Below are 16,983 nucleotides of genomic sequence, written 5' to 3' on the forward strand. Positions count from 1 at the left end.
TATTTGCAGTAAAACATTCTACTCTATGTGCATCTATGATAATACATCAGAAAATAAGATTGCTTTACACTAATTAACTTGAATTTTTAAAAGATACGTACATTTCTACACCGTCGGATGGATGTGAAAGTCACTATCGGTGACGTTTGGAAGTGTATGAATGCGTTGACTAATGTGAGGTTCGTGTTGTCAGTGTAAAACAAAACCAAAAAAGGTAATGCAAAAAAACACACAAGGCTCAGAGAGTGGGGAAGAGATCAGAGAACTGGAATCAAAGCAGGCGGCTTAACTAAGTTCTGGGACACTGGCCAGGTGTTCCCAGTTAGTACTCAATGGCACCTCGGCTCCACCCGTCCAAAGACCTGCTACGTACCAACACACACATACAACAGGACAAAAGGGAGAGAGAGTGAGACACTGGAGCTGTCATAAATGGATGTTTGCTCATTAATTGTAACGTCTGGTGGTTTCTTATTAAACCTATAGCTTTTATATCAAATTAACTTTAAATACCTTTCAATAGTCTAACTCGTTCTTGCTTTTAATAAAGAGAAAACAGTTTAAAATGCAGTGTTTGGGATGGTGTGTTAGTGGCCGTGCGGGTGAGGGGTTAAACAGGAGAGGAACTGACTGTCATGCCTATCAGGTAACGGTTACCATGGGCAGCGACTACAAGCATGTAGTAGGAGGAGGGTGTTTTTTTTGTTTTTTTTTTTCTGGGCTCCTCCCCCGAGTGTATCATGTCCTATAGAAAAGACACAGGGTGTGAACTACAACTCTGAGGGCCCCTCCCTAAATCTAAGTGAAACCACATTTGGGAATGCATACACACACACACACACACACACACACACACACACACACACACATACGTAATCACACACATGTAAGTTGCTCAAGTCACTGCTCCTTCCTGTTTTTCACTACTTCCGTCTTCTCTCGTGCCGTGTTTGCATAGACTGGGCTGAGAAGGAAGTCCAGGAAAAAAAAAAAAAAAGAAGTTTGCCCACAAAAGAGGAAAAGAGGACCCATGAGGAGAACTTACAAGGATTTTCGTGAGGAGTGTGTTGTTGGTGTCGTGACGTTTGCCAGACGCCATGGGGGCTATTAGAGGTGTTGTTAGGGTTGAGGGGACCATAAAAGTGCCTTGGAAGGGAGAGGACTGACACATTCTTTGATAGTCAACTCAGTGTATGAGTGTAAGAGCTCCAACCAGACAAACCAGATTCCTCCTGATGGATTTTAGAGGGAAACCCTACCCTGAAGCCTCGGAGACTGCCGAGGAATAGACGTCACACACACACACACACAAACATTCTCTCACACACCTCAGTGGGAGAGCGGAGGGGCTAGAAGGAGCATGGAAGCACTGAGAGAGTCTTTTCTGCATTTGACTTTTCAGATGTCAACGTATAAGAGAGCCACGCTGGATGAGGAGGACCTGGTGGATTCCACCGGTGACGAGATCTACCCATCATCACCCATGCAGGTAAACAAGATAAACGCCCTGTGCTAAAAATAAACGAATGGCTTTGTGACTTTGCTGTAGTATTATTATTATTAGAAAATAAGTAAAGGCGTTTTAAGATTTCACTCCTTATGAAAACTAACACTGCTGTCAGGATTAAATCTTGCCTTCGCAAAAGATGTCAACAGCTTGAACTGCAGATGAACTATTTTTATGTTATCATGAGTGCCATCTTGAAAAGTGTTAATAAGACATTAGTCGATGAAACCAGCAAAACCCATAAAGAAATAATTCAACTAAAAATGTGACAATCAACAAAACCCTTCTCACAGCATTAAACCCATCAGATGGCGTTTTCTGCTGAAACATTTCACATTTTACATTCTTGTATGTCCATAATTTGTTGGTTTTGATCTGTTGGCTAATGTTTGCAGTATAATACAAAGTGTTTTGTTTCCTCTCGTTGAAAGACAACACGTTTCTTTGGACACCTAAATTTCAAAAAGCCTTCCTAATATGTTACAGAGGCCAACCTGCTAAACAGATGCTTCATGTTGAACAGTGAAGCTTGACATGCAGAGGCGAGCTAGTAGTAATAGTTGTAGTGTATTTGCTTTACTGCTAATGCATAATTAAGTGCTCACTTGGATAACAGAGGGATGAAAAAATTAAGCTATGGGATGATGATGTTAAGTGTTCTCCACACTGGTACAAGGGATAAAAACTACATTATTACAGTTAATGCAGTTATTTTTGTCTGTACCATTTACAATGATGTTACTCAACCGTCCTTTGTTTTACACGGCTTGTTTATTATCACTCATGCGGTGTACAATATGTGTGTCGATGTCTGTTGCTGCACAGTTTACAGACCCTACAATAAACCTCATTCTGTGGTTTGTGTAGAATCAAGCTCCTTGAATTAAACTCTTGTTTTGTCAGAGATGTAGGTCATTTTGCAGATGGTGACACACAATCCACTATTTAAAAACATTGACATTTCTTTTAACAAAGGAATGGCTGTCACTGATTATAAGCCCAACACACGTAACTGTTGTATTATGAGTCATTATACTGTAAGACCTCAATAATCTTAAATCCTTTATAACTGTGATGTTTCTGATCAAATAATTTGAATTTCTACTAATAAACCTGAGAATATAAATGCTTTGTTAAACATCAAACTGTACACATCCAGAATAGGTATTACATCAAAATTCATATTAAAATGTGCTTTAGTAATCTCTATTAAATTGTCTCACAGTGTTTTCTGTTAGTGTATCTGTTATTTAGGGTTGTAAAAGATGGCGCAGCAAAACAGTGTTCTCTAGAATCTCTGTTCAGTCTTTTAAAGGCGGTTTCTTCTACTTCTGAACGTCAGAACAAGGCGCTGAGACCCCTTAGCAAAGCCATTCCTTACATACTTTATTTGACCATAAATATACCTGAAGAGCTCAAACAGAGTGCTTGAATTCAAGACTTTGACATGAGTCTCCCTTCATCGTTTTGCAGTGGTTTTCGGAGTAATAAAATGCGGTTTCAAGAGACTGCAATGAAGTACAGATGGAAAGTGCAAAGGCTTGGCAGTGGGATTTTCTCAATTACACTTAGAAACAGGGTTTAGGTCCAAACCAACCCAAAAAGCTGAGCTCCTGGGATTAAGAAGCCACTGAGGCTTTGGCATTTGATTTGGTCACATTAAGTTTGACTGTTGAACTCTCATCTTAGCTAATAGCAGAAAACTGGATCCTTATATACACTTCAGGGGTAATTGACTTCCACAGGATATATGTGAGGTCTAAGATCTGGCATTTATTTACAGTGGGGATACTCAAAGAGTGGCCAGAGTGCTAAATGTGTCCTGTGAACGATTTGTGAGTGGCTCTTGGAATCATTCCTGTAGGAAATAAATTCCCTTGGCAGCTTTAGCTGAAACAGCATTCACTACAAAAAGTGCAGGAGCAGGGTGTGCTGGTTTGAATCACTGATTTAAAAAGAAAAAAAAAAAGTATGGGCTGAAATTCTTGCATGCTGATGATCAAGGAGCTTTTATGATGTTGAATATCTGTAAACCGGCTACTTGTCTGTCCTTGGTTAGCTTCATCATCATTTACAGGTAAAACACAAAAGCAGCTGATATGGTTCAACATGATCATTGTGTCTTTTTTCCATATCTGGAGCAAAAGGAAAATATCCTTTTTATGAGAGCATGTTAAACTAGAAGTTAGGGAACAATAGAAGAATGCATAACCTTTTCTGTGTATGAGGGTTGAAAGCACAGTGATTGAGAAGCCATTGTGCTTTGAAACCAAACCTGTCATCAAATCCCCCAAAAGCTGACTACACACCACATAATATTTTCCCACACTGTATTAGTTCAACAAAATATCATTATTAAGTGTCTTTATGTGTTTTAAAGCTGATTTGTCAATTCATGTCTTGTCATATTTGACTAAAGGATTAAATTAAGCACTTAAAGGTTGTTTTGTGTGTTTGTGTGTTTGCGCAGGTGACTCTTCTGCACGGCCGCGGTCCCTCGTGTTGGCCAGAGAGGACACAGAGAGAGAGGAGGCTGCTGTTTTTAGTGTGTGTGGTGTCTTTAGGCCTCTTCATATCCCTCATCACAACCGGTGTCTTCTACAAACAGAGTGAGTCTGAGGTTCTGTTTAAACTTGACATACACTGTAAAGAAAGATCTGCGGAGCCCAGATGAAAGCTCAGTTTTTTTTTTCTTGTTATTATGATGTTTGTTAACAAAAAAAAAAAAATCAAAGAACAAAGTTTACCAAAAAAAGAAATATTTTAATGTAAAGATACATACAGTACATAAAAAGGAGAAGGGCTTAATCAACACTACTTTTGTTTATATTCGTATTAAGAAGCCATAAGTCAATCCAAGTTTATCTTGTCTTAAGCTAGAGGAATTGTAGACTGACAATTCAAGTTTTTAAAAACGATAAGGAGTAGAAATACAACTAATGAGTCTCCAAGTTTTTCCAAATGTTTTACAGAAATCATTTCTTGTCTTTGGAAACAAAGTGGAATTGCTGTTTTGTTGTCTTGAAGTTTGTCCTGCAAGCATTCAAAAATAACCAAGTATAATTATTTTGTATACGTTATATACAGTCAAACATATTTAACTAAAATAAATATAACATGGGACACCCCTCCCCCGAATAATCGGAAGATGACCACTAAGTATTGCCAGTTATTGTAACTGATATGATCACCAAAGTGTAGTTTTATCTGAAGAAAAAGGCAAGTTAGAAAAAGATCTGTACGCCACGAGAGGGTGTTAATGTGGTGGTGTGATGTGGTTTATTTTTATGAAACCAAAGCCACACCTTAAGCTAAGCTGCCTAAAAACAACTCTAAATCTCTCCCTTGAGCTTGTTCATTACGGAAAAAGGGCTTGTGGATTTACCATCACAGCCAGGCGGCGTCTCATCTGTGTTGGTTTCCTCAAATTTACCATGGGAAACTTAATGCTACTTCCTCCCATTCAGACCTGCATGTCTGATCACACTTTGAAATAATAAAAGGAACAAGGATGAATTCTCCTTGGGGTAATAACCTTTTCACTGGTGATAACTTTGTCTCTGCCTCCTGCCTTATATGGGCTGACGGTGAAAGTCTTTACAGTATGTCAAGTGTTAGAGCTGAGTCGTCTCCTGGCATTGTGCTCTGTGCTATACAGGAATTACAATGACTAGCTCTTAAACTATTCAAAACACTTATAACATTTTCTAAAGCTCTTCCTGTGAAACAGCTGTTGTTCGAGTCAAGTATTCCTTATGTTAAGACTCTAAAAAAATAACACAGAGCAGTGAAAAGCCTCTGTGCTGACCCTCTAGTCACTTCTTAACAATATTCTAGAAAACACAAAATGTCCCTTTTCTGCAAAAAAAAGTATTTTTAGAAGCCATATTTAGGTCATTACCGAGGCCAAGGAGCAATGAGGTTTGTTCACTAGCCATGTTAAAAGAAAAGTGAGTCACCATCATCTGGGTATCTGTTGTCTATTCATTTATCAGTTACACGATTAAGTTGCCAATAATTAACTTGTGACATTCCTTCCTCTGAAGACATCACAGTTAATTATTTATAAAGGACTTCAACAAGGAGAAATATTCCCTCCAGGTTGTATATCTTGGCTTTTACCTCTTATAAAAATAATCCTTTCCAGATGCTCTGAAAACCAACACGCATATTTGGATGTCCTACTGTGAAATATTTTCACATTATCCACTGTGGCCCTCAAAAATGTTTTTTACAGAGAGAAAGCGTTTCCCACATTTGAGGGGTAATAAAGCTGAGGGTTTACAAGAGAAGTATCTGTGATGCAAACATCTTTTTTTTTTTTAAAAAAAAGTCTCTTTTCTCTTGCAGCTCACCCGGGCGTGTGCCTAACAGAGCCGTGCATTACTGTGGCCAGCGCAGTCATGGGAGCCCTGGACCGCTCCGTAGACCCCTGCCATGACTTCTACAGCTTTGCCTGTGGGGGCTGGGTGAAGAACAATCCCCTCCCTGAGGGCAAGTCCCGCTGGGGACCTTTCAGCAACCTGTGGGAGCACAACATGCTTGTAATGAAGCATTTATTAGGTAAGGGTTCTTACTTGAGTGCTATTCAGTGTCCTCAGCTGCCTTTACTCCTTTTCCGGCTCATTTTACAGAGCTGAGGAAATCAGCTTGTTTTTCATTCAAGTCATTTATCTTTTTTATTTACTTGGGCAGAAAACACAACGATGAAAGGTTTGAGCAAAGCTGAGGAAAAGGCTCAGCGATATTATCAAGCCTGCATGAATGAGGCCAAGATTGAGGACTTAGGAGCTAAGCCACTACAGGAGCTAATCAGACAGGTATGCTTATTTCCTAAAGCGGTCAGACATCAAACATCACTAATTTCCAGTAAAAAAAAATTTCCTTACCTCCAGCAGTCTCTGAGTGTCTACTCCCAACACTGTCTGTTTCAGATAGGAGGGTGGGCCCTGACTGAAGACTGGGACAAGAACAACTTCCAGCAAGTTCTGCGTAAAGTGTCAGCAAACTATCGCACCTCGCCTTTCTTCACAGTGTTCGTCAGCACTGACTCCAAAAACTCCAACAGTAACATCATCCAGGTGAGAGGGTCAGAGATATTTGTATACAGGCTGCTTTTAAGGGCTTCTTCTGTTTGAATAATTAGACATATTCATCTGAAATCATCAGAAAATACATCCCAGCAGACTTTTCACATTCACATTGAAATTCACTTCATAAGCAGCTTTTACAGGCAACCCTAAGGTGACCGATTCTATCTCTTTCGATATCCTGGGGACAATCCATTCATTATCACAGTGCCCTTGGTTTCACGCTTCCTTTGTATGGTGTCATAAGACCGTAACAAGTGGTAGAGATATGATCTTTGTAGAGCATCTACTTTTAGCCCACATGCTGGCAGCGCAAAAATGAAAACAAAAGCTTGTTTGTGAGTGATGAAATGAGGGAGCGAGCTGAACGTCATAGGATGTTTCTTTTTACTTCTTTACTGTAGGTGGATCAGTCCAGCCTGGGACTACCTTCACGGGATTACTACCTCAATAAAACAGCAAATGAAAAGGTACTGTGGGGAATTTGTTCACAGCATTACACTGGTTCCACAGAGGCTAAAGTTGGAAAGTAGAAGTCATCATATTGAAGCTCAATCAGATCAGAAATCTAAGATGGCTTTGTAATGAAAATATAATTCAGTTAGAGTTTGAAAAAATACCCAAAGGCTCATTAAAAGAAAGTCAAGAAATATTAAAGAGAAATATTTCCCCCTCTGCATAGTAGCTTTTATTTGCATAGTTTAGGATTGCTTTCCTAATTGAATTCTATCACACACACACACACACACTCCTCACTGTGCTGCTTTCTTGGACTTTGCAGTATCTGACAGCATACCTCAACTTCCTAATGGAGTTAGGGACTCTTCTCGGTGGCCCGAAGGAGAAGACTCGAGCGCTGATGGAGGAGATTGTGGACTTTGAAACCACCCTGGCCAACATTACAGTCCCTCAGGAGGAGAGAAGGGACGAGGAGCTCATCTACCATAAGATGCAGGCCAAAGACCTGACGGTGAGCGTCTCCTGGTTTGACTGTATCAGCGTTTTCTACACATCGTGACTGTTCCTACGCCTTTGCTGCTTTCCTTTAAAGAAACTCTACCTCTGTGTTTGTTTTGTGTGTCTGTGTTTTATCCGTGCCTTGGCAGACTCTGGCTCCCGCAGTGGACTGGATGCCGTATCTCACAGAAGTGTTCGCTCCCGTACCGCTCAACGAGTCAGAGCCGGTGGTTGTTTACGCCAAAGAATACCTCCAGAAAGTTTCTATCCTCATAAATAAAACAGATAAAAGGTCAGACACTTCATATGTAATAGTTTTTCCATTTATGTGTCAAATACAGACTATATGTTACTATGTAAATGTAAATATGTGTTCACCTCCTCCTTTCAAGATGGAAAGGAGGAGGTTTTTCTTGCCATAATCATTCCTCCTGTTCATACTGGCCACTAGAAGATCCCTTCATAATGTGCTTACAGTGTAAGTGATGGAGGCCAAAATTCACAAGCTTCCTTCTGTGCAAAAATGTATTTAAAAGTTTATCTGAAGCTAATATGAAGCTTCAGCCCTCCAGATTAGTCAACTCAAGTAGATATCCTTCAATGTTACATTCTTTTTAGCGCCGAAGTTCCTCTTTTTGTTACTATACTTCCACCACAGCTCAACAGGGAAACACTATCCGAGGAAACACAAAGACGGAATTTGATGCTAAGAAGACTGTAAATGTATCAGTTATCCACCTTGATATGACTAACTCAGACTGCTGAAGCCTCATATAAGTTTTAGATAAACTTTTACATGCATTTTTGCACAAAATGACTGTGTGGACACACTGTGGATTTTGGCTCCCATCACATTGAAAACACATTTGAAAGGGATCTTTTAAGAGCCAGTATGAACAGGAGGAATGATTACAGCGAGGAAAACCTCTCTCAATGTTCATTTGGGCACCTGACTGTTGTTTTAAATTGAAAAATCGTGAACCTATCCTTTAAGCAGTATAGAGGAGAGTAAAAAAATTTAATGTTTTCTTTCCAGCCTACTCAACAACTACATGATAATGAAGGTGGTGAGGAAGATGGTCTCCATTTTGGATCAAAGGTTCCAGGATGCTGAGCAGCGCTTCCTCGAGGTCATGTACGGAACCAAGAAGGTGAGAGATGGAACATTTAGACCTTTTACAATCACTATAATCCAGCGTGACACAGATTCAAACATAGCTGTAGGATTAAGCAGATGAAAAGTGAAATAAAAAAAAAAACAGCAACGTACATGTTTTGACCTGCTGGCAGATTCTCATCCAGATACAGGAATGCATTTTTACCGAATAGAAACATCTAAGTTCACTCAAATGTTTTTTGAGTTGTTACCAGAAAAGAAAGACTAGAAGTAGAATTTTACTGAGAAGTCTCCAGTGACCCCAGCTCTTATCTGAGTAAGATCCTGTTCCTCCGGCCTTGTTTTCCACTGGGGTCAAGCTGTAATAACAAACGCAAACTTTCTACGTGTGTGTCTCTTTGTGTATCTGTTTTATGTGAGAGTGCAGCTGTGTCTCTTTTTCCATCTGTGCCTATGTGCACAGATTTACAACTTGCCGTCGCTTGCTCAGGACACTCCTCATTTCCTCACTCTGACCTTGTTCCTCTTTATCTACGTATACATGCAGCTCCATTTGTCTTTGTCCTTCCTTTCACCTGATAATAACTTTGTCATATAGGGACTGTTTTTTTTTTTAGCAGCTGTCAAGTGATTCGCCGTTTGAGCGTGAGATTTTGATTATGAGGTTAACATGGAGAATAATTGTTTTAAGATAGATGTAGAGATGGTTGCTGGACATTGAACGTATTTAACTTTTGTGAATATAATTAAAAACTGTGATGAAAATGCACATTTTCCTCAATAATTCTAGAAATTTTGTCCTAAAAAAATCACATTTGATCATAAAAAGAGGGGAAAACTTTTCTGTTTGAACTCAATGAAAGTTTTAGTGCGAACAACTGAGATATTAGATGGTTTTTGTTGATTCAAATTTAGAAAATGGCCAAAAAAAAAGGCTTTTCAAGGCTTTTTGGTGGGTGGATGTCACTCAATAGTTCATCCCTAAGTGAAATGGACCTTTACGTATTAGGATGCAACTTGTTTCCCCAATGAAATCACTTCCATCCGCTATTCATTGCCACTGGTGTTCTGCTGTCTCTGTTACCTCCGTTTGCATCGCTTCAGTTCATTGTTAACAGGCCAAGAGTTGGTATGTCGGGAGTGTTGTTGTCATTTTGTCTTTAAAAAAAAAAAAAAAGAAAGAAAACCAAACACTTAGTCCTTTAGAGGGAACACTGTGTCTTTGAGCCTGCAGACAGATAACAGCTCTGCTTAGTCTCAAGAGCACTGAGCTCAGAGGTCACCAATTTCTCAACAACATCACCACTATTTTCTGTGTTTGACAAATGAGCTGCGCTATAGCTCCTAAGGGTTTTTTCAGAATGTTAATGGTAGAAGTTACAGCTTATGTTTCATGTATTGTGTATATATAACAAAAAGCTTGCCATAACCAAAAAAAAAGAGCATTATGTATGCTGGTATAGTTTTGTAATTCTATCACAAAGATGTGTCAATAGCGTAGGCGTTGGTTTACATGTTTCCTTCCTGTATAGAGATTGAAAAAAGTCTCTGCACACTTGAATATGTGATAGATAAGTTGGAGGAAAGTGTCACTTGAAAAAAAATGAGAACAGCTCAGTCAGAATAAAACTTTTTAAACTGATTAATACCCCAGCAGTAAGCAAGAGACAGTGTGTGTGTGAAGGTTTTTCTCGTTTTTATTCAACTTCCTATAAAGAGAGAAATTCATCCATCCATCAGTTCTCTATACACACTTTTCCTCTTCAGGATTCACTCTTACAGGGCTATACAGAGAGACATCGTGGTGTATTATTAGAATAAGTACTCTCAATAGACATACTCTCACACTCTTGCTCTGCTACTGTCTCACTATCACTACTGTTCTCTCCACCTACACATTTTGCCCACAGCAGAAAGCAACAAGTCCACCCACGTTCTCTGCTCTTAGTCATCCAGTGTGGGAAATGTAGGAAGCGACTAAGTGAAGCAGAAAAAAATGGGTTGAACTAAATCTGACGTGACGTGATGATATCTAACATTGTAAGAAAATGTGGGGGATGTATTTATTCAACATGTCCTGATGTGTTTATTTGACGTTGCAGAGCTGCACTCCGCGCTGGAAGCTGTGCGTCAGCGACACCGACAGCGCCCTGGGCTTTGCTCTCGGAGCCATGTTTGTCAAAGCCACCTTTTCTGAGGACAGCAAGGCCATTGTACGCATCTCAAAGTCCTTCAATCACAATGGCTTGCTCCCACTGTGTGTGAAAATGTGTTTCTGACTTCACTCTCTTTTTTTTGTCTGTGTTTAAGGCTGAGGATATGGTCGCAGACATCAAATGGGCGTTTGAGGACAGCCTGAAATATGTGAGCTGGATGGACTCTGAAACAAAAAAAGCAGCAAAAGAAAAGGTGGGAGAAAGATGTTGACAGACGTTTTCCTCCTGCTGCTTTATTCTGTTGAACTGTGCTGAAGTTACTGAGAAATACAGCAGTGCCACCTGGTGTGAAAATATTTCTTGGACAGTTTTTAAAAAAAAAATTTAATCTCATTTTTCACAGGCAGATGCGATATACAACATGGTTGGATATCCAGAGTTCATCATGAACGCCACAAAGCTGGACAAAGTGTTCAATGATGTAGGTAAATGTGGAACTGGTCATATGTGCCAAATGTTATGTCACTCTTTTGTTTCCTTAAAACACTTAACTCTATTTTTCTTTCTCTTTTCATTCCTTTTCTGTTAGTTTGAAGTGGTGTCAGAACTGTACTTCCAAAATGTCATGCAGTACTACAACTTCTCAGCCAGAGTGACGGCGGACCAGCTGAGGAAAACTCCAAACAGAAACCAGTGAGTTGCTCCCTGCAGCCCTCATCCCCCACCGTTCTGCTTGTCGGAGAGGAGGTTGCTCACTCTGACAGGGACAAATTCCCATTATACTGACTCAGCAGAATACTGCTGCCATCCACAAATGTTCCCAGGCAACCAACTTCTCTCCGCTGAACTGATCCTTGTCTCTAATTAGGCTATGGGGGGAGGGGACAGATCAGGGTCTCCCATGCCTTCCAAACTGATCTGCAGTCGGCATGGCACAGCAGACCAGGCAGAATCAATATTCTGAATTTGTTGTGGCCTCGATGTCAGCCTCATGTGGTGGCTCTGTGTTCCTTGTTTTTGCAGGTGGAGTATGACTCCTCCAACCGTGAACGCATATTACAACCCGACCAAGAATGAGATGGTTTTGCCAGCAGGAATCCTTCAAGCTCCATTCTATAGTCGTTCCTGGCCTAAGTATGCACTTCTACATTGTTTTTCAAGTTTATTAAATCATGTATTAATATTACATATATAATATTGAAACATATTACATATATAAATATATCCCCATAGAAATAAAAGCACACAAAAATGTAAAAGAGGCATAGAGCAAAGAGTATTAAAACACCATTTAAGTATAAATCACAATAAAGAAATATAAATACACTGCATTCTACTTAAAGGATTAGTTCACAATTTTTCAAGTCTGTCTTAAAACAATAGTCAGGTACCCAAATGAACATTGAAACAGGTTTTTCTTGTCATGATTGTTCCTCCTGTTCATACTGACCATTAGAAGATCCTTTCATAATACACTTACAGTGTAAGTGATGGGGGCCAAAATCCACAAGCCTGCAAAAATGTATTTAAAAGTTTATCTGAAGCTAATATGAAGCTTTTCCAGATTAGTCAAACCAAGTAGAAATCTTTCAACGTTACAGCCTTTTTCGTGCCAAAGTCCCTCTTTTTGTTACTATACTTCCGCTGCAGCTCAACAGGGAAACACAAAGGCTGAGGACTGAGGACACACTGTGGATTTTGGCCCCTATCATTGAAAGCACAGTTGAAGGGGATCTTTTAATAGCCAGTATGAACAGGAGGAATGATTACAGTGAGGAAAAACCTCTTTCAGTGTTCATTTGGGAACCTGACTGTTGTTTTAAGATAGACTTGAAAATTGTGAATCTGTCCTTTAAGATTACACATGGAAGTTTTTGTTTTGTTTTTGTTTATTTTAATTAGACATGTGTTCTGTAGATAGTCCCCGATAATCTGACTGATCTAAATTGCCATTTTGTTTCACTTCATTCATTGATTTTATTTGAATATTCTATTGAAAAAAATTGAGATGTGGGCAGTAGTTCAGAGGTGTAAAACCAGGCCCCTGTAGATATAAAGGCCTAGTTGCTTGGCAAACTCACCATGACAACAAGACTCCAGGAAGTCAGCCAAGAAATAGTCCAAAACATGACTGCTCACAAAACCACAAATTGTATTTTTTTACACTTTGGTTTTTGTACAAAATAAACAAACAAGATACAACATTTGAATTAGTGAACTTTAGAGATACCGGTAGGTGGAATTTGTATTCTTGGACCGAGCCAGGCCAGCTGTTTCCCTCTGTTTCCAGTGTTTATGCTAAGCTAAGTGGCTGTAGCTTCATATTTACTGGACTGATATGTGAATGGTATTAATGGTCTCATCTAACTCTCAAAAATAAAGCCAATAAGTGTATTTCCAAAAACGTCAAACTATTGTTTAAACAAAATTGCAGTCTATACACACAAATGGAATGTGATGGGATGTAATACATATAACTTTACTTGTCTGTTTCCCAGAGCTCTGAACTTTGGTGGAATTGGAGTAGTGATGGGACATGAACTGACTCATGCTTTTGATGACCAAGGTTAGGATTTTTTTTTTTAAATAATTAATATTTCAGAAGATGACAAATAACATCACTCTTCTGATACTAAATAATTGGACTAAATGCATCTTTCAGCATGATGTGGCAGGGAAAATAGTAATATTTCACAATGTCATTCAAAGGGAGGGAATATGACAAGGATGGAAACCTGCGTTCCTGGTGGAAGAACTCGTCTGTGGAGGCCTTCAAGAAGCAGACCCAGTGCATGGTGGAGCAGTACGGTAATTACAGTATCAACCAGGAGCCTCTGAATGGAAGACACACCCTGGGAGAAAACATTGCTGACAACGGTGGACTCAAGGCCGCCTACAAGGTCTGATGTCAGACAGGAAACATTACTCACCTTTCTGTTTGTGGTTGAGGAGAATTACTGTAAACACAGGGGGAAAAAAGCTTTCTGTCAGCAACGTAAACAAACAGCTAAATGCCGGTACAAGAAATTATTTACATTATTACGTAAAGGACAGGCAGTGTGAGCTGACATGTTTAATAAAATTGGAAAACTATCACACAGATCCGAGATAATCCGCTGCATTAGTTTATTTGTTGGGGCTGTTGTGGGTCACATCCATTAATCTGTATTGGAAAAAGCAGGTTGTCTGGTTTACTGTGAAGCCTGGAAATGCAACAGGTGGTTATGAGCGGCCTTGTCCGCCTCTGGTTACTTCTTCACATGCACACATTCTTTCCATGTAATGAAAGGTCATAAGCTATGAAGCAGATGAGCAAATCATATGGAAGTAAAAGCAGCTTGCATTAACCTTAGGTGAAAATAAGGTTTTTTTTTCTCCTTGGTCTATATTGCTCTGTATCCATGTGGAGAGAAAAACATTGAATGCATGTGTGTAACATGATCATTTGTTGCTTTGAAGGCTTATGTGAACTGGATAAAAAAGAACGGAGAGGAGGCCACGCTGCCTGCACTGGGAATGACTAACCATCAGCTGTTTTTTGTTGGATTTGCACAGGTTTGTATCAGTAACAGTGTTTTCTTACTTTCTGATTTGAACGTTCTGTCTTCATACTAATACAACTGTTCATTTGTTTGTTCTCACTATATTTCTGAAGTTTGCTATCAGAATTAAACTATCCCAAATATATAAATGCATGATGGACAGGAAATTAAAAAAAAAAAACATTTAAAGGACAGGTTCACAGTTTTTCCAAGTCTGTCTTAAAACAAGTCAGGTGCCCAAATGAACATTGAAAAAGGTTTTCATTGCTGTAATCATTCCTCGTTAGATCCTTTTCAAATGTGCTTTCAATGTAAGTGATGGGAGCCAAAATCCACAGTGTGTCCACACAGTCGTTTTGTGCAAAAAAATGCATTTAAAAGTTTATCAGAAGCTTATATGAGGCTTCAGTCTGAGTTAGTCATATCAAGTGGATATCTGCCACATTTACAGTCTTTTTAGCATCAAATTCCCTCTTTGTGATTCCTCAGTGTTGAAGTATAGTAACAAAAAGAGGGACTTTGGTACTAAAAAGACTCTAACATTGAAAGATATCTACTTGATTTGACTCATTCTTCTTCAGATAAACTTTTAAATACATTTTTTGTGGATTTTGTCCCCCATCACTTACACTGTAAGTGCATTATGAAGGGATCTTCTAATGGCCAGTATGACCAGGAGGAATGATTATAGCAAGAAAAACCTATTTTAATATTCCTTTGGGCACAAGACAGACTTGAAAAACCTATCCTTTTTAAGAGGTGTAATGACAAGAAATGAATACCAAGCACCTTAATAACACCTCATAAAAATCTGCAAATTCTTTATTTGTGTCTCCTTCTCATTTACGTCTTTATTATGTTTGCAGGTATGGTGCTCTGTCAGGACTCCTGAAAGCTCACATGAGGGTGTCATCACAGATCCTCACAGTCCATCAAGATTCAGGGTCATCGGCACCATCTCCAATTCACATGAATTCTCAAAGCACTTTGGCTGCAAAGCAGATGCTCCTATGAACCCTAAACATAAATGTGAGCTTTGGTGATGCCTCACTGCTCAGCGCTGTTTATCAGCAAGGAGTGAAACTGTTGTTTGTCAAAGAGAGATGCTGACAAAGTTTCTCCGGACGAGGATCGCAAGAACCACTGACAATCCTACTGCCTTGCCACTCAATGCTTATCAGGCTGCTTATCAGGACAAAATGTGCCTGCTCTATACGGAGGATTGCAAACTTCAGTGCTTCTTGACAAGGACTTGTGGTTTAGCAAACTGCTTTCCCCAACTTCTGATGTTAAATGTAGCTATAAATGTGCTTTTTGAACACTGGAAACCCAACTTATGGTTGCAAAAAATGGGCGAACCACTCTCAAATTTTGTAAACCGCTTGTTTGTCACATAAAGTGATAAACAAAGTGACGTTTCTTTTTCTTGTAACTTTTCACTGTGCTTGGATCTGCTCCAGTTTACTTTTATTGTATTTTATTTATGTTCACAATTTTTATATGACATTGACAGTGAACCAGGGACCCGCAAGATGTTTAACTTGATGGGAAAAAATGAAAATCTGGTCTACGTTCAAAGACTTTTAAAGCCATGTTTTATGAATGGGTAGAAATGTTTTAATACTAGAGCAACAGCTTGTCTGTGAAGAACAGAAATACTTAAATATTTTGATATTTTGATTTGATACGTCTGTTTAAAGACAAAGTCATTTTTGGACCTGGTATCACATTGCTGGTATTTCATTTCTATAATGGAAGACCAATACAAATTCAAAAAAGATTGAAACAGTTTAGAAATTCATACAAGGAATTAACTATTTTTTCATGCAGAAGCTATAAAGGCTAAACTATGATGTGTCATACCTCTTTTTATGAGTAAGAGTCTGTCACAAATTATTTTGTATAGTAAAACCAATCATAAAACATCTTTGTCTCATGTCCACAGTTTGTTCAGTTGCTTGAGCTCTCACTTTCTAGCACACACACACACACACACACACACAGTGTTTCAGAGTATATTACATAAAGGACAGGTTCACAATTTTTTCAAGTCCGTCTTGAAACAACAGTCAGGTGCCCATATGAACACTGAAGGAGATTTTCCTCGCTATAACCATTCCTCCTGTTCATATTGGCTATTAAAAGATCCCCTTCAAATGTGTTTACAATGTAAGTGATGGGGGCCAAAATCCACAGTGTGCCCTCACAGTCATTTTGTGCAAAAATGCATTAAAAAAGTGTATCTGAAGCTTTATATTAGGCTTCAGCAGTCTGAGTTAGTCATATCAAGTGGATTTATGCCACATTTACAGTCTTTTTAGCATCAAAGTCCCTCCTTGTGTTTCTCTGTTGAGTTACGGTGGAAGTATAGTAACAAAAAGTGGGACTTTGGCACTAAAAAGACTGTAACATTGAAAGATATCTACTTGATTTTACTAATCTGGACTGCTAAAGCTTCATATTAGCTTCAGATAAACTTTTAAATACATTTTTGCACAGAAAGAGGACTGGATTTTGTCCCCCATCACTTACACCGTAAGAGCATTATGAAGGGATCTTCTAATGGCCATTATGAACAGGAGGAATGATTATGGCAAGATAACCTTATTTCAAT

The 16,983-nt window shown here is 39.1% G+C and overlaps 1 protein-coding gene across 1 annotated transcript; it reads left to right on the top strand.

Moving 5' to 3' along the window:
- Positions 1 to 958: 958 nt before the first annotated feature.
- Positions 959 to 16,294, top strand: ece1 (endothelin converting enzyme 1). Its single transcript, XM_044349426.1, has 18 exons — positions 959 to 1,489; positions 3,978 to 4,116; positions 5,858 to 6,070; positions 6,203 to 6,327; positions 6,442 to 6,588; positions 7,002 to 7,067; positions 7,379 to 7,567; positions 7,704 to 7,846; positions 8,591 to 8,705; positions 10,774 to 10,884; positions 10,982 to 11,080; positions 11,231 to 11,308; positions 11,417 to 11,520; positions 11,851 to 11,961; positions 13,326 to 13,393; positions 13,537 to 13,727; positions 14,287 to 14,382; positions 15,236 to 16,294. The coding sequence occupies exons 1-18, from the start codon at positions 1,361 to 1,363 to the stop codon at positions 15,410 to 15,412; spliced, it is 2,301 nt and encodes a 766-aa protein (XP_044205361.1). The 5' UTR covers positions 959 to 1,360; the 3' UTR covers positions 15,413 to 16,294.
- The last annotated feature ends 689 nt before the right edge of the window (positions 16,295 to 16,983 follow it).

This window comes from Thunnus albacares, chromosome 4 (genome assembly GCF_914725855.1).
Source record: "Thunnus albacares chromosome 4, fThuAlb1.1, whole genome shotgun sequence".
In the NCBI taxonomy this organism is placed as follows: Eukaryota; Metazoa; Chordata; class Actinopteri; order Scombriformes; family Scombridae; genus Thunnus; species Thunnus albacares.